The sequence below is a fragment of the Sinocyclocheilus rhinocerous genome, unplaced genomic scaffold, assembly GCF_001515625.1.
Source record: "Sinocyclocheilus rhinocerous isolate Xijiao unplaced genomic scaffold, SAMN03320098_v1.1 scaffold1285, whole genome shotgun sequence".
NCBI lineage: Eukaryota > Metazoa > Chordata > Actinopteri > Cypriniformes > Cyprinidae > Sinocyclocheilus > Sinocyclocheilus rhinocerous.
This window is the reverse complement of record NW_015645559.1, coordinates 164,959-188,826: the sequence shown is the minus strand read 5'-3', so window position 1 is coordinate 188,826 and position 23,868 is coordinate 164,959. Positions and strand designations below refer to the sequence as shown.

The 23,868-nt window shown below is 38.2% G+C and overlaps 1 protein-coding gene and 1 long non-coding RNA gene across 2 annotated transcripts in view; one reads left to right on the top strand and one right to left on the bottom strand.

Annotated features, from left to right (window-relative positions):
* The window catches only part of LOC107706644 (xin actin-binding repeat-containing protein 2-like), a 38,571-nt gene that overhangs the window by 542 nt on the left and 14,161 nt on the right, over nt 1-23,868 (bottom strand). The window contains exons 2-10 of the mRNA XM_016510413.1: nt 17,894-17,990; nt 12,657-12,787; nt 11,504-11,638; nt 11,164-11,232; nt 10,915-10,981; nt 10,706-10,809; nt 1,514-9,922; nt 779-1,442; nt 144-277 (exon numbers count right to left, since the gene is read on the bottom strand). Coding sequence (XP_016365899.1) covers nt 183-277; nt 779-1,442; nt 1,514-9,922; nt 10,706-10,809; nt 10,915-10,981; nt 11,164-11,232; nt 11,504-11,638; nt 12,657-12,787; nt 17,894-17,990 — 9,771 coding nt within the window. The 3' untranslated portion in view covers nt 144-182. The remainder of the gene's footprint in view (nt 1-143; nt 278-778; nt 1,443-1,513; nt 9,923-10,705; nt 10,810-10,914; nt 10,982-11,163; nt 11,233-11,503; nt 11,639-12,656; nt 12,788-17,893; nt 17,991-23,868) is intronic.
* On the top strand, nt 11,581-15,800 carry LOC107706646 (uncharacterized). Its single transcript, XR_001636167.1, has 3 exons — nt 11,581-11,659; nt 13,039-13,154; nt 14,528-15,800. It is a non-coding gene; the product is annotated as an uncharacterized LOC107706646 (long non-coding RNA).

Below are 23,868 nucleotides of genomic sequence, written 5' to 3'. Positions count from 1 at the left end.
CTTTAATATTGAGAACGATTTTTAGAACTATATCTTTATCGTTATCTTTATAGTTATCGTCCTTGGTGTGAACGGCCTTTATTCCACACTGTAACATTAAAATGTTGAAAACATCTAGGATTAATGTAAAAAGAAGGCTCTACCTTAGCTGGCTGCTGCAGTGGGCACATCTAAAACAGCTTTTATGGAAGTTTTGCTTGTCTGCTATGAGAGACTCCATGGGATACACCCTCTTCCGACATACCTGACACAGTTCGGACTCTGGCACCCGTATTTTCTGTCAGAGAGAGAGACTAGCATCAGAAAATGCTTTTAAATCTGTTAGCACACATTCATGCACAGACTCACATGGACAGACAACAGACAGTTTCATTATACTTTTATGAGCAGAGGTTGGTAAGTTAGAAGATATTAAAAAGGAACAAGAAGCTGTTAGTATAGTAGTTAGAATGAAAACATTTAAACACTACATGCATTTAGGGAGGTGCAATACAAATGCAAACATCACATTAGGACCTCAGCACAGTCTTGTTACATATAGTGGGCAATACTACAAATATACAAATATTCCATCAATAATAACAAAATGATAATCATATTCACTTTGACTATCTAGTTTAGCAGCACTCTGTTAAGAACGCAAACTAAAAGATCAAAATAAAAGTACAGACAGGAATGCCTAAAGCATCACTATTTGTCAAATGCAAACACACCATGACTGTTTTAGTCATCACTCTGCACTCTTGTTAACCTTTCCATGCTCGTCACATAGAATTACCGGTGACCACAGTCTGGTGCTGGTGTAAAACAGTCTGTGATCTGTGCTGCTCAGACACAGTGAAGCCCAGGTTTCTGAAGACATTTTCACTCTCTGCCCATGTCTGCTGGAAGCTCTTTAGTAACTCTTCTGCAGAGGCCTCTGGTGGAACATCCAGGACAGGAACATTCCCTCTTAATACATCTGTGTAAGTTGGTGGATCACCACGGGTCGTCACACTCCGAGAGTGGGAGGTTGTTTCAGTCTTTGCGCCTGTTACAGTGTTTCCAAACTCATCTACAGTGGATAAGTGCTCAGTTGCAGATTTAGTTTGAGAGAATCCTTCAGGTGCTTCCTCTTGTTCCTCAAGATTCTTTCTCTCTTCACTTAGGTACTGGTGGGCTTGCTCACCCATTTCAAAGACATTCTTGAGGGCTTTAATATCAAAGCTTGGTATATCCTCCACCAAAGATGACTTCTTCTCAGATTCAACATCTTCTGTGTCACTTCCAAGTCTCTCAGTAATCACAATGGGCTCCTTCCGGACATAAACTTTAGGCTGGGGAGACTCAAATTTGTTAACAAGCCTGGACAGGTCAACCCTGGGCAAGTCCTCTAACATTCTCTCATGGGCGTCGATGGATTTCGGGATCTCTGGCTCATTATCTTCTTTATCTAGTCCAAGACTAACATTCTCTCATGGGCATTGATCGTTTCCGGGATCTCTGGCTCATTATCTTCTGTATCTGGTTCAGTACGGTCTGGGATGTCAATAGGATCTTTGCGTACATATGTACGACAGACCTCTGCTTTCTGAGCCTCTTCAAAGAACTCACGCTTGTCTTTTACTGTCATCATGGAGTCTCCATGGATATCTGTGACATCTGTGAGGGATGATTCCATCATGTGAGTCTCAAAGGTAATCTCTGAACAGCTTGATGAGCGAGACCCTTCCAGATCTGTTTGGGCCTTTATCATGTACTCTGGCAAAGGCATGGGTGGTGGAGTCATGCCTTGCGAGAGTTTGGCTGTGGTATCTCTTAGTTTAGCTAGCTTCTCAGAGCGACTCATTGTAGGGGAAGGTGTGGATTGGTGCAGACGTGTTGGTGTTTCAGACCAGCGAGGTGGAGGTGTTGGTGTGGTGCCCGACCTGTAAGAGGGAGGGGGTGAAGGAGTCACTTGCAATGGAGAGTCTGTCCTCTTGGCGGACTCAATACAGATGAACGTAGGTGACGGTGTCCGCATTCTTAGCTCAGGTGGCATTTTGAGCTCTGATATGTTTGATTCACTCTGGCACTCTGTCTTCTTCCCCTCCACTACTTTCTTCTGAGTCTCTATTTTTGCTGAACCAATAGTAATCTTAGATATTTTCTGTGTGGCTCCACCAACTACTTTCTTTTCCTGTGATGACTCACTTTTTGCAGTCTCTGAAATGGACAAATTTCCCTCTAAAAAATGTAGTTTAGCCAGGGCAAGGTTCTGCACATAGATTATGACCTCTCTCATTTTTTGCTTGTTGTACTGAGTATGGCTTAAATCAGTCTTCTCTTCAGAACCAACTAGCCAATCAGGAATGATACTCAGCATTGTCTGTAATGACTTTGGGTTCAGTTTTGCAGGAGCTCCTTCAAACTCTTTGATATAGCACAACAATTTTTGAATTTCTTCACATTTTTGTGCATAAGAACTTTCGGTTGTCATTGATGCATTCATTTCAGATTCTGCTGTTTTTGTAATCTCTGTTTTGTTTTGCACCTCTTTTTGCACTGACTGTTTTATGGCCTCCTCTCTGCTTGGAGGCCGCAGTGGAGGCTTTACCAGCTTCTTGATCTGAAATTTACTTTTTTGTTGAGTGCTTTGTTGTTGAACTGTGCTCTGAGTGACCATCCTCTCTTCATGAATCTGGACGTGTTCCTCTCTCACTGCTTGATGTGACTGAATGACAGATGTCTGCCCTTGTCCTTGATGTACCTCTGTTGATATTGCTGGTTGTGTTTGATGTATCTCAACTGATGGTCTTGGTGCCACAGATGGTGGCTGCTTAACTGATGTTTGTCTTTGCTTCCTCAACTGGACGTCCATTTTGGTGTCTTGCTTGGTTTGTCTCATTTCCTCCTTTTTCTCAATTTTCACTTCAGCTCTGGTGGATTTTTGTAGGCCCTCCTGACTCATGGACACTTGAGAGACATCATTTGTTCCTGTTTCTATGACTGTTTGCTCTGTGCTGATTGTTTGAACTGTGTCTGGCTTCTCTACCTTAGGAATCTTAAATGTTTTCACCTTAAAGCTAGGCGTCACTTTTGGGATCTTTGTGGTCTGAGAAGGAACCTTCTTGACTTCTTGAGCCAAACAAGTCTCTATACTCTTGATCTCTTCTGCTTGAGCAGAAGCAGTGATCTGACTTTGAATGTTTTTTGTGGCCTGGATGCTCTCTTGTTTTATAGAGTCAGCTTTTGTACTCTCAACTTGCTCTGCAACAGAGAGTGCATGAACTGCAGCGGCTGGATGGCTTTTAATTTCTAAGGCAGCAGTGGTAGATGCCTGCTTTTTATCTAATGCAGTGCTAGAGGATTCTGTGGTAGTTTTCTTACCAACTTTTGGAAATGAAGGTTTGCTTATCTGAAAATTAGCAGGTGGCTTTTGCTTTGGTGGAGTCTGTGGACTTTTTGGAGGGGCAAGTTTTTCTGCTGTTTCTTTGGGAAGCATGGCTGGCTTCTGTTTAGCCTCTGGTTCTTTAGGTGTTTCTTGCTGTGTCTGAAAAGTTATTTGAGGCTGTTCAGCTTTCTGTGTGGTTGACTCTGCTTCAGCCTTCATTTCACTGACATTAAATGGTTTAGTAGGTGGGGGTGAGGTGGGAGTAGTTTCTCCCTGGTTCTTCTCAGCCTCCTCTCTTTGTTTATGATATCTTTCCTCTGCAAGCATGAGTGGTGTTTTGAATTTACTTGCAGGTCTTGTTTTTTGAGCAGAAGGGTTGGGGGGAGGTGGGAGTTTCACTGGTGCAAATACCTTTTTAGGGCATGGTGGTTCCTCAGCTGCTGGTTGTAGCACAGGTAGTGCTGATGAAACTTTAGTAATATGTGGAGCTGGAGCTTCAATTGTTTTAACCAATCCCTTTTGCTTGGTGATGTTCTCTGTAGTTTCGGTAACTGTGGTTATGTTTGATACAACTGTTTCACTCTGCTCTGCCACTGATGGAGGAGGTGGAGGTGGCGGAGTAGGTGCAGGTTGTTTTTTCTGCCATTTAAATGTTTTGGGCTGTGGTTGCTTGGGAGGCTCATGTTTTGACACCTTGAATAAAGTTTGGCCTTTTGGCTTTTCAGGTTGGGCAACAGAGCTGAGTTCCTGCTGAGATGGAGGAGGAGGGAGGAGGTCTTGGGGTGGAGGAGGTGGTGGAAAGAATTCGGTGTCTGACTCCATTACAGGGGGTGGAGGTGGTGGAGGAAGAAGGTCACTGTCCTGTCTCATGCCTAGAGGAGGGCGTGGTAAGAGGGCTGGCTGGACATCACTTTCTGCCACTGGTGAGGGAGGAGGAGGCAAAGAGAGCTCTGATTCAAAGGGAGGTGGAGGAGAACTCGGAGGTGGTGGAAAGTGAATCTCTTGCTTTTGTTTCACTTTTTTTATCATTCCTTTGGGACTGAGATTGCGGTTCAGGCTCTTAACATTTTTTTCTGATTTTAAATTCTTGATGTTCTGCTTCTGGGTTACAGTGGTTTGTTCTGTTGTCACAGTCGTCTGAACCTTTGTGACTGTCTTTGTCTCCTCGGTTTGCTTCATGCTAATATTAGTTTGTGATGCTTCCATTGAAGCACTCTTTGCTGAAGACACAGCTGCAATTTCAGATTTATTTTCACTCATCTGACCTCCAAAATTCTTCTTCTTTATTGGCACTGGACTAGGAGTGTTCTGTTTTTGTTTGATATGTTGCTCCTTGACATTTACCTTTTGAGAGCTCTGAGAGGACTCTTGTGCATGAACAGCTGTTGTCATCTGTTTAGTAGTAGAACGATAATCCTCAGAAGAAGTCTGATTTTCTGAAGATTTGATCTCAGATGTCTTTTGTGTGCTGCTATGCTGCATGTTTCTTACTGGAGGTGGACTTGTTGGCTTTTCCTCAGTTTTAGGTCCAGTGGGGCATTCACGGGCTGCTTGTTGAGGGGGAACTGAATTCTTAATGGGAACTTTAGCTTTCTTGTGAGGATTCATTTTTGATTTGTGGCCTGATTGCTCTTTCTTCTTCATCAGGGATTTAATGGTGCCCTGAACATCTCCCTTAATCACCTCTTCTTTCTCAATTTGCACTTGTTCCTGCTCATAAAGTGTTTTGATGGAAGATTTTATGTCACCCTCTGTGCTTGGCCTCCTCTGCATATGTGGGGATGAGGTTGGGTCCAGTAAGAGCTGAATTGTACCTTTCACATCACCCTGTTCACTTACTTGGTGCTGGAACACCCTCTTTTCAGTTGAAGCCTCTTGAAGACTAAGGAGAGCAGTCTGAATGTCACCTTTAACAATGTCCTCCTTCTCAACCTCTTTCACTGCCTGCTTTGCCTCCTCCAGGGATTTCAAGGTACCTCTAATATCCCCTGGGACCACGTCTTCAATAATTACCTCAGTCTTTGCAGATGATGATTTTTCAAGAGATTCTAATGCACCCCTGATGTCACCAGGGACAATCTCGGGCTTTTCTATTTCTTTCTGTTGGTTTTGAGCCTCCTCAAGAGACCTAAGTGTTGTGCAGATATCTCCTTTGACTATCTCTTCTTTTTCTACGACAACACTTTGGTTTACAGCTTGCGTGAGAGAGTCAAGAGCTGCTCTCAAGTCTCCCTTTACTATCTTCACTTTCTGCATGTTATGCAGGGATACTACGGGTTCCATCATAAACACCTGTACTGTGTTAATTACATCACCAGGTACAATATCATCTTCAGCAACAGTTCGACCAATTGTTTGCTGGCTCTTTCTTAAAATCTGTTTTGTTTGCTCTACATCACCTCCCATTATCATTTCTTTAACTCTTTCTTCAACAATGTCATCAGTCCCCATCTGAAGTTGCCTGAGGTAGTCCAGTGCCCCAGACTCAATACACGTAGAATAAAAACTGACATTTCCTCTCTCTGCTTCTCCCACAGTTATCTTAGAGGACGGGTCCTTTGCATCAGCACTACCCAGCAGCCTATGCAGTGTTCCACGAATATTTCCACTAACTATATCCTCTTTCTCAACATTGCTCTCACTTTCTTTATTGAGAAGTGAGTATATGGTCATTTTCACATCTCCTTTCTCATCTTCTTGAATCAGAATGCCACGTTTGGAAGATCCTTCTTGCTTGAGCAAGTTATTAATTGCCTCTTGGATGTCTCCTCTGATAATTTGCTCTTTCTCAAAATGATCACTCTTATTCTGATTAAAGAGCTGTTGGACAGTGGAGTTGATATTTCCTCTTTCCTTGTTGTCTATGGTGATTGCCCTCTCTGTTGTCTCACGTCTGTTGAGCAGGTTCATCATAATATTGTTCAGGTCTCCATGTATTACCTCTTCTCTCTGGATCTCTGGAGTGTCCTGGTTTAGAAGTTTGTATTTAGCCATTCTGACGTCTCCAATCTCATCTGCCTCGATTAGAATACCTTGTGATTCAACCATTTTCTGAGTATACAGCTCTTCTAGGGTTGCCTTGATACTCTTACCAACAATCTCTTTTCTCTCCACACTGCTCTCATTGAACTCTGTGAGGGGAGTGGTCTCAAACAACCATGTTGTTGTCGTCACATCAGCTTTTGGGATTTCTTCACGAGAAATTACAGTATCGGTTTCATCAACTTCCTTGATGCGATCAAGTGGTTCCTTTTCAAAGAGCCACACAGATTGCTTAACATCACCTCTTACCACTTCTTCGCGTGTCACCTTCTCCATCTCGTCATACTCCGAACCTTCACCCCGGATCTTGTCAATAGTACGTGTTTCAAACATCCATGTGGAGCTTCTCACGTTACCTCTCTGAATCTCACTGACACTAACGGTTTTCACATATTTCTTTGATAGGTCATCCATTTCAAATCGCTGTTTGTTTGTTTTCACATCCCCCCCTTGGATGTTTGCTACTGTTTTAACAGCAGCTTTCATATCCTCTGCAATCTCATCTAGAGGCTGAGTTTCAAACCTCCACCTGGCTGTGCTGACATCTCCCTTTTGGATGTCTTCTTCAGTAACAGCTTTGATGACATAAACCTCATCTGTGTCTCTAATTGAGTCTAGGGGCTTTGTCTCAAATAACCATCTTGCCCCAACCACATCTCCTCGCAGAATCTCTTCTTTTGTGACTGTAGTAACCTCATGATAGTGTCCTTCTTTGTCCCTGATAGCATACAGTGGTTGGGTCTCAAACATCATGGTGTAGTTTTTTACGTCCCCTTTCTCAATCTCCTTGTGTATGATGCTTTGGAGTTTGCTGATCTCAGAATCAGATGCCTCCTCCTGAATCTTATCTAATGAGTATGTCTCAAAAATGAAGCGACCTTTATCAACATTACCTCCCTGAATATCTATTACTGTGCGTGACTCCTTGAGTTCTTCAGAATTTGCCCTAATGGAATCAATTGGTTGGTTTTCAAACATCCAGGTACAGTTCACCACATTTCCTTTCTGAATGTCCTTTGCTTGACAGCATTTGAGTTTCTGCATGGTCTCCTCAGATGTAGAAGTCATGATATCAGATGACTGATTCTCAAAGATGTATTTCATTCGTGAGACATCTCCAGAGTGAATGTCAATCTCAGTGATTCGCTTAAAGCCACTATGATCCTCGTCATCAGTGATGTTTCCTAGGTTTTCAGTTTCAAATAGGAAACGCACTAGACGTACATCCTTACCTTTTACATCATCTTGCTTTACTGTGCAAGTTTTCAGGATTGTCTCAGATTCATCCTTGATGCTGTCAAGAGTCTGAGTCTCAAAAAGCCATGTACAGGTTTTAACATCTCCTTTCTGGACGTCTGTGGTGTCCTCAGTCTTTGTCTCTACTTTCTCATACAAGACATCCATTGGCTGGGTTTCGAACAACCATCTGCATGTTTTAACGTCACCTCTTTGGATCTCAATGCTCTCATTTTTCTTGTTGTCCTCTTCCTCTAAGTTGAAGTATTTAATGCCGTCAAGTGGCTGGGTTTCGAAAAGCCATTTGGCTGTTTTGACATCACCTGATTGGATTTCCTCTTTAGATATTCCTTTGATTATCTGGAACTTAGTGATGCTCTCATCAAACTGATCAATGGGACGTGTTTCAAACATCCACTTGCAGCTTCTCACATCTCCCTTTACAACTTCCTCTCTGCGCACGGTTTTAACTTCATGGTAGTGTCCTGAGCTGTCCTGTACAGCATACAATGGTGTTGACTCAAATAATACTTTATTTGATTTCACTGAGCCGCAGGTGACACCCTCCACTTGTATTTTTTGTGAATCTGTGCATTTGCTCAGGTCCATGGTCTCAAATATTTCCTTGTAATTTGTGACATCACCTTTTTCAAGCTCCTCTAGATTAATAGTCCGTGTGACCTCTTTCTTCTCCTCTCTGATCTGCTCAAGAGGTTTGCTTTCAAACAACCACCTCTGGTGTCTCACATCACCTTTCTCTTCTTCTGAAGCTAGCACCTTTTGTAGCTTGCCAACTTCTGGTAACTCTTTCAGATTCTCCATTGGCACTGTTTCAAACAAATGCCTAGCAGAAGTAACATCACCACCTATAATGTCTTCTGGATCCATTGGTCTTTCATTGGTATTATCTTTAAGTATATCCATCGGCTGTGTTTCAAAGATCATGCAGTGTCTCCTAACATCTGCTCCTAAAATCTCCTCCTTCTGAATCTTTGTGCTTTCCCATTCTTCCTCTTTGATTTGATCGAGTGTCCTTGTCTCAAACAGCCATCTTCCCCTGTTTACCCCACCCTGATAATTTTCCTCCATGGAGACCCCACAGATTAATTTTACTTTGCTTGGATCTTTGCTGATCAGGTCCAGAGGCTGAGTTTCAAAGAGCCAGCGTGATGTCCTGACATCACCTTTCTCAGTTTCTTCACGTCGCACCTTGGTAATCTCCAGCATCTCACCAGAGTCACCTCGTATGACACACATGGGTTGTGTCTCAAACATCTTGGTTGTTTTCTTTACTTCACCCTTGACTTCTTCAAGCTCTGATTTCAGCTGCAGGAAGTGACTTTCATCGATAGTCTCAGTGTGTCCAAGTGTATCCAGGTGCTGTGTTTCAAACAAATACCTAGCAGTTTTCACATCACCCCCTGCAATGTCTTTAGTATACATCACTTGTGTCTCTTGCTCATCCTCTTGGTAAATTCTGTTGAGTGAGTCGAGTGGTTGTGTCTCAAACAACCATGTTGCAGTCTGAACATCTCCCCTTGCTAGATCTAGTTTTCCAATGTGTTCTGCTGAGTCTATTTTTTCTGTACCTAGAGCATCGATGGGCTGTGATTCAAACATCCATGTAGTATACTTTACATCTTTTCCAGCGATGATTTCTTGTTGGGCTATGTACTTTCCCTCATCTTCATCTGGTGTTCCATCTTTAATGGAATCTAGGGGCTTGTTCTCAAACATCCAGCGCATTGACTGCACCTCACCTTTCAGGATCTCATCCCACTCCAAATACTCTCTCTCTGGACTTATGCACTTGCCAGGACTGGTACTTCCACTATTTTCAAAAACATAGCATGCTTGCTGAATGTCTCTGCTCATCTCCTCATCACTGTCCACATAGGTTTGCTCTGTGTCTGTCACTTCAGTGAAGAAGTCACGCTCCAGGTTTTTACGCACTTCTGGGTGAATGTGCTTGTAGAGGCGCTTAAGTTCATAGAGGTTCCTCTGCTTGGAGTACTGCTCTTTATTGACAGCATATTTGGCTGAAGTAGGTGCATCTGTTGGCTTAGGGGAAGGACAACGTTCTGGGACTTGGGAAGTCACTTGAAACTGTTGTGTGGCAGATACTGGTTGTGAAAACTGCTCCACAGCCTCATATTGTGAGGAAGCCACAGAGGAGGTAGAGGCCTCTTGCATTGTTTTAGTGATAGACATGGTCTCATAGCTACCTGTGGCAGTAGTCTTTGAAGAAACATTAACTGGGGCCCAAGGAAACTGGTTGTAATCAAGATCAATCTTTGTTGGTATAGAAGGAAAAGACAAGCATAATCTTTTATAAATGCATAATCTTGTGCTTAAAATATATTCTACTTTTATTTTTATGCATAAGCAGAGAAAAGAGTAATAGAAAGAAATATGCTTGAATAGAATAGTCAGTGTAGATTTATGTTGATTTATGTACAATTAACATACGGGCATTCCTTTAAATATGGGCACTTTTGGCCCTGTGGGCTTAAAATAAATTTTTTACACTCTTACTAGTTTTTTATTCATTTGTCAACAGTAGAGATATGCATCGCAGAAGAGTTCTGTTAATTTTTATATAGGCCTATTTTTTTTACACTAAAGTATCAATTCCACCACATCTCAAATTATTTATTGTGTTTAACATAATTCTGTAAATTACATTTTAAGCATTTTTGGGAAAAAATGGCTATGCTAAAGCTAATTTCATGTCTTGCTTGAAGTCTTGTGCATTTTCTTTTACGCGATTATAGCTTAATTTTCCACATTATGATTGATATGAAATATATTAATACTTATATTTCTCATATTAATTTTCATAACTCCTGGATTTCTGACAAAGATAAACCAGTAACATCTATACTCTATGTAAAAGACAGTTGTGTGACACATGAAAGAAATGGGGAAATCTGTTTGAATAAAAATGAACCCCTGTCCCCTAGAACAAAAAAGTGCCTACATTTAAAGAAACACCCATATATTTTAAGTCATGATTTTTTTTAACCACTGCAGGTAAAACAATTTACTGTCTTCATCGGTATACGTCATTTTTACCTTGATATGTTTGGGTGGAGTGGCCTCCTCAATACTTTTTTCATGCTGCTGTTTCAGGGCTTGAGCAGAAATTTTTGGCAAATTTTCTTCTCCAATTACCATCACTTTAACAGGTTAAAAAGCGAAATGAGAAAGAGAAAATTACAAAAAAGTTATGAGGTAACTTACAATTTGTTATTAAACTGTAGTAAACTACATTTGAACACTACCTTTCTCATCATAATGATCCCCAAAACTTGAGGCCACACTCTGATGAACATTCTGGTCCAGGGAAACCTAACATGAAAACAGTGAGCAGCGCACCTAAATAATACCTTAAAAAAAGAATGTCTGGCAACAAAATATAGGTTTTCTAGTAAATTGTATTGAGTTTGTAACAGCATGAGAGTGAGTAAATCATAGCAGATTTTTTTTATTGGACATTGCACCTATGGGATTTTCATCTTGTATGGGTATACCTGAGCATTTGAGGTACTGCTTTCTTTAACACTGCTTCGTGCCGTCACCTCTGATGAGCTCACCACCTGCTGTCAAAAGACAGAGAACACCTGTTGTTAAACAAACATACACAATATGCAACCCACTGCTGTTAGTACAATATAATCAGCAGTGTTGTGCTGCTCAATGCCTTGTGATATGAAAATTAGTCATGTTTAATATTGCATGAACAGCTATTAATTGCCAGATAGGGGATTCAGTAGCATTGCAAACTGTACTTTTTCATCAAGTCTTGTATTAGTCTTTTTTTGGTGGAATTGAGTTAGTGTTGTGGATCCCTTGTGTATTTATCTGCATTACCTGTCTCTGTTGGTAGTGGTATTGTGTAACAGTGCCTTGGGATGCGGAAGAGGAACTGAACTCTTGGCTTTCAAACTGTTTCTTGACGCTGGCCAGTCCGCCTGGCAGAGAGCACGGCTCAGAGCTCTCCATGACCTTGAAACACAAAACAAAATGGTAAGACACATTTATAAATATACATACATTTTTAGCTTACATACAGAATATACATAGAATAGATTTGAGACATGATTCTCCTCTAGGGGGAGCTACAAGGTTGAAAACACAGTTTTTAAATTCCTCTTTTACTTAGAACCAAACACACATTATACAAACATTCATTATACATTGACAAGTTGCATCAGTATTCGTTTTTGTTAATCCTTTAGCATTAAATTATTTATTATTGTACAGATCTTAAAGACCGAGAGTTAGTTTACCAATAGAGCTAACCGGAATTCTAGTGACAAGAAAGTGACAAGTGTTTCTCTCCACACAGACAGTAAAAATTATGCAGAATGCAACACAAAGACAAACAATCAGAACATGTTTGATATTTAATATACAGCAATGGAGATCGGGATTTTGAACCAATGGGATTTCACAATGGGCAGCACTACACACCACAGCACACCAAAAATAAACATATTTCTACACATAATGTATGTTTAAAAATAATAATAATTACAAAAACACAATACATTTCTACACCTTTAAAATAAAAATTAAAAAAGAAAATATAAAAATAACAAAAACTGTATCAACGAAAAGGCTCTGTAAAACCAAACAACCGACAAAATATTTTCATGGTTGTAGTTAGGATACAAGCATAAATTGTTTAGGACACTGTGTAATAATACTCCACCTCATCCAGTAGCTGCCATCTCACTTTATTTAATGCAACCCAAATTCCCACATGGGATCAATAAAGTGCAAATCCATTTAATGTGTATTTTATGCATCTATTATGTATTACACAGCCATTAAGTACAGCATGCTTATATGGGCTGAAAGGTTTTTTTTCTGAATTGTAAATATTAAATAGGAAGAGGAAGGCCTTAGACAAGAAGTAGGAAATCTGTGCCTATTTTTCCTTCACTACAGTTAATATGATATGAGTGTGTGGGCCAGCATATGTTCATGCGTATTTGTGTGCGTTCATGCTGGTAAATACCACAGATGGGCTTCTCTCCTCCTTGGTAGTGGCAGCTTGGTATAAGGCCAGTCTCTGCTTGAGAGGCACAGTATCAGCCTCACCGTCGGCGTGTCCCTCCCTTGATGGTGAAACACCTGCGCTGCCCGCAGCTGAAATACACACATAGACACACTCAGGTTGCAGGGTGTGCATCATTTGCTATTAAACCTGAACCTGTAACATAAATAAATGCATTTCTTCACCCTGACTCAGGTCTCATGATTGGTTCATGGGAAACTAATGTTAGATTAGAGATCACATCATCTGTCATATTTTCAAGAGTAAATTTAGCCAGACAAAGTCAAACTGACAACAGGGATGTAATGTGACAGCTAATGCTGACTCTCTCTCTGTCTCCCAGTCTATTGATGGCTCCAATGACAAGATGAGAAATTATGCCATAAAGCATGCACGTCGTTCTCATCAATCACGGTTTTCAATGTTGGATCACCCAAGCCATCACCACTACCAGCTCCGGTAAGGGTTGTACACATATAAGGTAATTTACATACATATATTACATGGGAGGTTATGAGGATGCGCAATATAATTTTACCATATCTGTCAGTAACAATATAAGAGTTTCTTTTTTAATGTATTGGTATTATCAATAATGATACATTTATCTGTCAACTAGCACTCTTTTTAAGGACTTTTTTTTATAATACCAAGAATTTAATAATAACATTTTTAAATATAATTATTAGAAGAAATTAAAACTTAAAATATTTACAAGTAGCATTTAATTTTTTTAACATCATGGTATAGAATTCTCTTATTGGCCATTAGTGGATTATCAGCCATGACATGAAAATAATTATTGGCATTAGCCAATGTAGTGGTTGATGTACAAGGTTGCTTTATAATGAAAATGTAATTATTTTTTTTACGATTAATACTGTAGTAATTACCTATTGTAATACTATAGTATGGAAATTTATTTCCATCACGGAACAAAAAGGTAATGTTTTCATGTTTTAAACTTTTTCTCACAATTCTGAATTTTTTATAGCAGTTCTGAGTTTATCTGACAATTCCGAATTGCAAGATATAAATTCAAAATTGTGAGATGTAAACTTGCATTTCTGAGAAAAAAGTCTGAATGGCAAGATATAAACTTGCAGTTGCGAGAAAAAAGTCAGAACTGTGAGAAAAGAGTCACAGTTACCTTTTTTATTTATCATTCAGTGGCGGAACAAAAACAGAATTGTAAACTCAGAATTTAGAGAAAAAAAGTCAAAATTGCAAGATTCAGGAATATTGTGAAAAATTGTGAAATAGAAACTCGCAACTGCGAGAAAAAGTAAAAATTGTGAGATTGTGAGAAAGCTGCAGTCACCTTCTTTTTTTAAACAAGCGTCCATACAATATATACCATATTAAAAATGTGTAAAATAGCTTTAAAAAATATTTCAATCATATGAAAAAGATGATTAAAGAATGAAATATCAAAACATTACATTATTGGCAGACGCATGCTAGTTCTTTGAATAGCTACACATTTTAAATTCTTCATTGATTGAGTATTTGAATTCTCTCCATCCCCGCTAAAGATAAGAGCCCATGGAGGATGTACTGCAATGCTATTCGCTGACGATTTCAAGCCAGATCTTTGTGCTGTCATACACCCACACTGCTTTTCTTGCATCAGTAAAGCATGACTGTATCACCATGTGACCAAGACATGTTCCCTGAACCGTTAATTTTAGCAGAGCAGTTATTCAGAGCATGTCAGTGTAAAACTAGCCCAGCAGAAGGATAGAGATGATTCAGATCCAGAATAAGCAATCTTTAGTAGCTGTTGAACAGAAACTCTACACCTGAGGGTATCTGACACTTTTCAAACACAGAGACGAGGGGATGTGGAGACAGAGGGATCACATACTCGTTTGTCATGATAGACATCAGCGGAGAAGATGGACGATGAACATTTCAGAACACCTCCAAGTATCTAGAAGCGCAGGGGTTGGCGGCTTTCTAGGCTATCGTGCATTACCATGACGTGAAGTATCCACAATACCGAGAGCAATAAAAGAAGACTTATTTTAAACCAAGGCCCGTTAGTTTCATATTTCAGGGAGAGAGAGAGAGTGTGAGGTGCCCAGGAAGAGTGACTTCCTAAAATGCAAAGCCATAGCAATCTTTATATCGGTCACTTATATATCATTCAGATTTCTACTTCTCTAATAAGATTAACTGCCACAGTTCTGACTTTTTATAATAGGAATAGGAAGTAGTGTAGATTGATTGCCTTTTGGTTATTTTGATAAATTACTTCTCTGGTTTTGGTTCACTTTGTCAGAACTAGCAGTATTAGACATTTGCTAAATGTTTGATTAAACGGTGTAAGCATTATATCAGCAGGCCTGTAATATTCTAGACTCTAGTCTATGGAATGCAGCAGTAGCTTACGGGCTAAATTCAGAAAGCCCGGTCTTTGGGACTCTATTCTAAGACGCTCATGGGGTGACACTCACTGCCACGCAGCAACTACAATGCACATTCGAAAAAAGACATGTATCACTCATCTTATTTTACACTTTTCTTCACATTGTCCATATAATTGTTCATATAACTTTACATTTTTGAAGCCAACTGCCACTACTCAGTTAAACTGTAGTGAACTGTTATTGTTAAATGAAAAGCATAATGGGTTTTGAATTGCTAAAATCTTAGTCACCTTAGAGTTCTTGTCTTGCTGAAATAGCCAGCTAAACAAGTATAACAGGTATCGGACAATCTGAAAGTCTTCGGTTAGCAAAAGAACCCTTTTGTTACTTTATGTTTATATAAATGATACTCATTAATATTCATTTTGCTCAACTCCATTATGATGTAACAATATGCCATGTGTCATCTTCATGCAATTTTAATGAGCGCTCTCGAACACGTGCGCGCCTTATGCGCTTTAAACCTGGAAATGTGTACTTATTAATTTCAACTCAACTTAATTTTAAAAGGCTCAAAATCAATACTTTTATGAGATTATTGTCAAATTATGAATTAATCAGTAGTGCTGATTATTTCATAAAAACTTGGTTAGGTTATAAACCATGCATCTTCCAAATGACACTTCCTCTCTAGTCCTCTCAGACTTTGACATCAGAAACCACTTCTGTTGAATCGCACTCACCTACAGAGATCTGACGTTTCCTCTATGTTCCTCAATGTGACTATAGTGTCACCTGGACAATCCAGATCCCACCCGGAGACCCCTATAGACACCCAGCGTCCGTGTGTGAAAGTGTGAGTGTATGTTTGGAGACCAGCTCCAGTCTGCTGTCCGGTTCACCTCAGAGTGATGGAGGGCAGGGACAGCTGGCTGTATTTCAGAGGCCCCTACCATTACCCTCCTCCTCTTTAAAAGATTGCCAGTCTGCTAGGCCTTTTTTTAGATAAGCTACTCAACATGCCCTTAACCTGAAGTCACAGAGAGACAGACAGACAGACACACTGAGGGGGAGAGGCACCCTACTGTCTGAGAGATTTTAGGGTCATTCATCCTTGGCTTTAATAAAATGCACTTACAGCCCATTTCACATGTTTAAATTTATATAACGATTAAAGGGGTAGTTTACCAAACACGTTTGGTGTAGTCCATACAACATGTTAGCTATAATCCAAGCCTTCTGAGCTTTGTGTAAAGAACAGCCCTAAAAATTGACTGATAATCTCAATAAATAATGATTTATAAATAAATAATATAAACAATATAAATCTGTTCCTTAGAAAGCTATGGTATGGCTTGTAGTGCACACGTCATATGGTCTACCTCTGTTTTTGGAACTTAACAGACGTGGAAACTTGTTGTCTGGAAAATTCTTCCAAAATTTTTCCTTTTGTGTTCCGTGGAAAAAACAACATACAAAGCTGGAACAATATGAGGGTGAATAAATAAGGATAAACACAATTTTCAACAGAACTTTCTCCATTGAAAGAGGAGGTGACCGCTACTACAAAGCTCTAACTATTATAAAGCACCTCCAGAAAGGTCTTACATTTGTTTGTATGTGTTGGCATAAGAGTCAGACATAAGTCAGGACTTGTTTATTTAATAATATAAGTTATTTAGTACATCAAGTTAAACTAAATTTTTTATATTTTATTTTATTTATATTTTTTAAAAGTAACAAAATTAACATTATTTATTATAAGCAACAGCATGTTTATTGTTTCATTTTATTTTTTAATCATTTTTTTTGTATTTCACTTTTATGGTTTAATTTTTAGTTTTAGTAAATTATAATAAACCTGATTTGATGTCACTTTAATTTTAAAAGCCATAATTGTTTAGATGAAATTGAATGATTGGACATTTATGGATGCTGTGTGCTTTTTATGTTAGAAAAAAAAAATCTTATAAAATTGAAAAATCTAGGTGGCCCTTAAAAAAGTAAAGACAAAAAGAGAAAGAAAGTGAGGAGACTGAGGAGAAAACATGCAATCACACCAAACATAAAATTTCCTCGGACTCTCCTGGACAGCATTAAAGCCATGCATCACATGATGTCAAGAGAATGCAGCACACTTGAGAGATGAACAATATATCAGGATATGCAGGAGGATATGCATGTGTGAATGTCTGTGTACATGTGTGGACCGGTCGTAAACAACGCTGTCTATTTAAAAGACGAGCTGATAGCCGATTTAAAGAATGAAAGAGGGATAACCAAAGACAGACACATGCAGACACTGACCATACACAAATCAACTCACCTGTCAAACAAACCTATTAAATTACACAGGCCTCCCACTAGCATACTATTGTCACTGCATATATTTAAAACATGTACACTCAGGCATTATAAAGTAAAGTTTGGGTATGATAGGGGTACTTTTAAGACTATATCCTATGTCTGAAAACTCAAAGTAACCCGAAATAAGTGCCTTAAGAACAAGATTGCAGCAGAAATCCAAACACATGTACATACATACACATACATGCATGAGCACGAAAGCTGAAGTCTGTCATCATAGTTGTCATCATGCTAGACAGCAATGTGTGAAGTCTTTAATCATGTCACCTTTACACACACACACACACACACACACACACAAACTGAATTTCCACAAACATGTAAATCACATAAAAATGAAGAGGTTGCATCAGCCTTTAAATAGCCAAACAGAGACATATTTATGGTGAATTAAAAAATTCTGTTGTTCAATTTATAAGAAACTGAATCACTGTATTATAAAAGTCAAAAGATACTCACATCCACCAAAGTTTGAGTCCTGCTTCAACATATTTTCTCCTAAACCACTATATTTGTCTGCTACTCTCCCACTAGACGAATATGAACCACTCACTTCCTAAAGAGAGAGAAAAAGAGAGAGGCAGGTGTGGTTAGAGAACACTTTCTAGTCTGTGTTTCATTTGTATTCTGCAGTTCCACGAGACCTCCAACAATAGTTCGGAAGACAGTTAGGAACAGAGAAACCGTGTTACATGAAGCACGTGTGTGTGTTTGTTTTCTCTATTTATCATTAACAGTATATCAACAAGACTCAGTTTTGTGTTATATAAGCTAGAGTTCACCTGAAGCTTGAAAGCTGTCACCAAGTCAATAGTAATGCCCTTGAAACAGGAACATAAATGGGGAAGGAGGCTGAGAACAGAAAAAAATAAACTGCCAACTGTGATACCTATTTACATATAAACATAAGGAAATGTATTTATAAAATTTGTTTAAATGTATTTTCAGTGTGTATTTTGAATAGCACTGTCATTAGACACGCAACAAAAGCAAACATATATTCTGCCATAACACAGGTCTAAACTAATAACTGAGTTTGAGTCACAGAGCATTATAAATGCAGTCAACATTAGTGCATAAGATTCTAATTAAGTTTAAGCTTTAGTATTTTAAATGAAGAGTTACACTGTAAGAAAAAAAAAATCCATAGATAAACTGATAATGTCCTGGCAGAAAATTAACAGTACGTTTTCTGGTAAGTTTACCTTTAAGTTAACCTGAAACACAACACAATTCAATGCAGAATTCAATAAATGGGTAAAACACCTGTGGGAAAAAATCTTGAAAGAATACATTATTTGAATGTTTTGTTTTTGTTGCAAGTATCTTAACAGTTAAAAGCTGCTAAATTTGCATAGTCCGTGCATGCAAAAAGAGCTCAGCATGTCTAATCATCATCATTGGCTATGCTTTTGAAAAATCATGACAAATAATGATTAAAAAAAAAAATTGTAAAGGTGTCCAACTTTCACATGAATAAGAGTCCTAACTGGTTCATAAAAAAGGTAATTATGTCTCTGCAATTCAGAGAAGAAATGTCAGAATTGTGAGATATAAACCTGGAACTTTAAGAAAAAAAATTTGAATTTTTAGGATAGGATGAGCTCACTTGTTGAGTTTATGTTGCTATGTCAGGTAATGATTTGATATCTGAGTTTTAAAACTTACTGAGGAAATAAGACAGCAATATTTTAAAGGGTTAGTTCACCATAAAATAAAAATTCTCTAATTATTTACTAACCCTCATGTTGTTCCAAACCTGTACGATTTTCTTTCTTCCATGGAACACGAAAGGAGAAATTTAGCAGAATGCCTAGCTGCTTTTATTCATACACTGAAAGTGGATGGGGACCAGGAACACATCAGTATATGCTATTTTCACCCTCAAGCAGTCTCTTAACCCCTTCACAAAACAATTTGCAAATCAAATCTTCCCCTATCAGATGTTCCATAAAGTACTCATGCAGCTGTGAAAGACAGGAAGAAAACATCAGGAAGGGAAAATCAACACTATCCCACACATGCTAATGCACACTCACACACACACACACTCTCACACACACACACACACACATTGATTGTGTCCTGTGGAGTCATATTTCACTATTCAGCTCATCTGGTGTAAGACGCACACGCAGAGTCTGTGCAACACTGAGCCAGGAGGTCAAAGTTCACCCTGGCCAGATAGAACAGGTGGTTTCACACACACTGATTTAGGATAGGATGAGCTCACTTGTTGAGTTTATGTTGCTATGTCAGGTAATGATTTGATATCTGAGTTTTAAAACTTACTGAGGAAATAAGACAGCAATATTTTAAAGGGTTAGTTCACCATAAAATAAAAATTCTCTAATTATTTACTAACCCTCATGTTGTTCCAAACCTGTACGATTTTCTTTCTTCCATGGAACACGAAAGGAGAAATTTAGCAGAATGCCTAGCTGCTTTTATTCATACACTGAAAGTGGATGGGGACCAGGAACACATCAGTATATGCTATTTTCACCCTCAAGCAGTCTCTTAACCCCTTCACAAAACAATTTGCAAATCAAATCTTTATCTATCAGATGTTCCATAAAGTACTCATGCAGCTGTGAAAGACAGGAAGAAAACATCAGGAAGGGAAAATCAACACTATCCCACACATGCTAATGCACACTCACACACACACACTCTCTCACACACACACACACACACACACACACATACATTGATTGTGTTCTGTGGAGTCATATTTCACTATTCCGCTCATCTGGTGTAAGACGCACACGCAGAGTCTGTGCAACACTGAGCCAGGAGGTCAAAGTTCACCCTGGCCAGATAGAACAGGTGGTTTCATTTACACACACTGAAAGGCCGAGTTTCACTTTATCAGTTACGCTGCAAGTAAATTAAAGGCTAACTACTGTAAATGAATTCTAATAAACAGCCGTGTAGGTTTCTCATGATGTCATTACTGTGGAAGTGCTGTCAAACACTCATGATGCTTTCAAATGCACTGATATATTGGCAGAATTTACTTTAGTTAAAAGCTGATCCTGTTAAATCTTTAAAGCTGTTAAAATTTTACCTGGATAAAGATTAAAAGAGCTGTGAGCTAATTCAGCTGAACAAACATAATGAAGAGATAAAGAGATACGATCTAGCCATTTATTTCATAAAATAGTATGAGTCTGGAGCATGAGGAACATCGCAATCAATCAAAGCTTACAAAAAACCAAAGGGATTTACAAATTAAATCTTGACAATATTGTGTTTATATGTTTGTCCTTACAAAAAGTACTGTGACATTGTATCAGAAGACCATACAATGGTATTTGGATATATATAATGGTACTAGCCTAAATAGTATTTCAAAGCACTTTAGAGAATACCATGGTACTAGTGTTCAAAAAAATCTGATAATACCAAATTGTCCAAAACGGCAACAGCATGATATTAACTTGTGTTTTTGGGTAACTAGATGTTACCATTTTTGGTGGCCTTTAAAGTGAAATAATGTCTAATAAGCTTATTGAACATAAGAAAATGATTGAACAGAAGTTAATGAACCTCAGTTGGAGAGAAACAAGATGTCACAAACAGGGTTATTATCATCTCTTAGGAAAATTAACCATGGTTTTACTACAATTAAAACCAAAAAAACATGTTTACTATACTTAAACCATGGTAACTACAAATGAACGTTTTTCTACACTAACCATAGTTAGCACATAACAAAATTGCTAGAAATGTAACAAAAATGTAATTGAATATATATATATATATATACATAAAAACTTGGTTTTAAAAATCTATAATAGTATAAATAATACTAAAATAAAACTGGTTGTAAGTTACTATGAACAGTCTATAACAGGCTTTAAGTGTATGCTGATGACTAAATGTAATTTTTAGTAGTATGACAAGCTACTGTAGCTCATCCCTGTACAACATGACAGTACGACATAAAAATTCAATATGCTGAACCGCTAAACCTGAAATGTCCTTGGTTTTCATTTCAGAAATCTGGTCATCTTCGTGTGTTTGTCTGCGTAAGGGGATTTCCTGTTTTTGTAAGCACCACTGAGAGTCTCCCATTACTCTCCTGTCTCTGTGATAAGTGGACATATTTAAACATGAGTCACTGACCTGGAGTTAGAAAAACAAGCCAGCAGGGCAGCTCTCTTACACACACACATACACACATACACAAACAGATATATAGCCATATTCTTGCTAATACTTGCTAGTATTTCCACCAACAATTTTAAAACAAACTCAGAGGCTTTTATGCACAAACAGGAGGAAAGAAAGGATGATGGAAGGTGACAGGGTTTGTAGTCTGAACAAGGCCGCAAGGTTAATCTACATAACGTGAAGACATGGTATGATTACCATGCACACATGAGATGACACAAAAACACATACCGAACATCCTGTGACAGTGCGTGAACATCCAAATGTGTAAATATCTGAGTTATTGTCCCCAGGCCTTGACCGACAGTTCTGTTTTCTTTTTTTTAACACTAAAGGCAGCCAGAAAGAGTCACAAGGAGCTGCTTTTAGCCTGAACGCTACACATAGCACAGGGATAACTATAAAAGAGTGAGATGACAGCACCTAATACTTTCTACACTTTTAGCAGTATAGTTACTGTGTTTGTAGGGTATATTTAGCAGTAGCAAGGCAGTGATTAACTGTCAGCTAGCTTTAGCCTGTAGCATGAGTTCATCTCTATTTAAAACTAAATGTAAAGGAATGTTGTGGGTTCAAAACAAGTTAAGCTATTTTGAGGTTTGTCAATGTAGTTGATTTCTACAGAAAATCATTCTGACTCGGAGCTTGGTTTATAAAAACAAACAAAAGTGCAGTAATACATTTACAATGGAAAGTAGTGTAGCGGTGGGACTGCTATAATTTGCGTTTCACCAACCGAATCCTGTGGAAGCATTTTTCTTATTGTTATAGTCCCTACATGGTGCATGTATCGTGCGATAGTTACCAGCTTTAAATGGCCATGACAGGAAAAATTGGATATAACTTTGCATAGACAAGGTCAGTATAAGCAGTTTTATCACGTTAATCTCATGTTAACATCTATAATGTTGAAATGGCTATACCTTGTGAAAAGGAAGTACACTTTAGCATTTACGTACATAATGTTCTGCATGTCAATTGCAATTAAATGAAAATGTATTTTAGTTTGAATTCATAATAAATGGAATTAGCTGAACTTTAGACTGCTATTTTGACTTATGTTTAAAATACTGCATAATGTATTGACTAGCATTAATAGAAAACTAAAATGTACTTTAATGTAATTTCTGTTGAAACTTGTCACAACACGTATTTAAATATATTTGTAATTACATATAAGTTAATAATAACTTTATATGTAATACTGAATAACACTTTAAATTATTGTCATGCACTTAACATGAACTTTATGTTAGTCAATATGCATCAAAATGTGTACTTTTTTAAAAGTATTCTTGAAACAATTCTTTAAAATGTAGGCTACTTCAAAGTGTAACTTTCAATGCACTTTAAAAAGTAAAAGTTTAATTGTTTAAAAAAAACTGTCATGAAAGTATACTCTCTTTAAGTACACTTAAGTGATCTGTTATTTCATTAATTTATTATATTATCAGAAAGCAGTTTTTTGTTGTTGTTGTTTCTTTTGTTTTTTACATACTTTTAAGGTTTGTAGAACACTACATGTGCATGTTCAATACAATTAAGTGCACTTTTCAAGGGTATTCTTGTGAAACAGTGTATATTTTGACCATTATCCTGCTGAAATGGCCATAGACTGCCATTGTAAGAACACTTCTGGTATTTTCACCAGGGTGTATGAAGTGCTTCTCACTATTCCTTGGATACTGAACATATTTGCTTGAAAGAAACGGAGTGAAATAAGATCTCAAACATCGTTCAAACAAAAAAGATATTTGTTTATACAGAGACCACATATCTAAACTTTGTCAAACAATGATTTCCTTTGCTCTGTTGCGCAAGAAGCATTATTTGCCTCACTGAGGTTTTAGGCAGATTAATGGAATTCCAAGAGAATAATTAGACTGTGGGAAAATATTGATTAGGTAGCAGTTCATTATGAGAGACATTTCCAGCCTTGCATTTGCTTATAGTGACATCTCCTGGACAGAATGCGCAACAACAGCTCTTGGCCTGCTGAAGGGTTAACAGTGCTTGTTATGTAAACCTTGGATGAACCTAAATTAAAATCCGACAAGACTTTAAACAGGATGTGAGGATTTGTATTTCTTTTTGTGGCTAATGAATAACAGCAGGAGGATTTCATGTCTGAAATGAACGTTTTTTTTGTCTCTTCTGACAGCCTTTAATCATAGCAGTCTCTCTGTATATACCCTAACTGAGTAATAATGAATGAGAGACAGAGAGAAAGAGTGTGTGTGTGTGTGTGTGTGTAC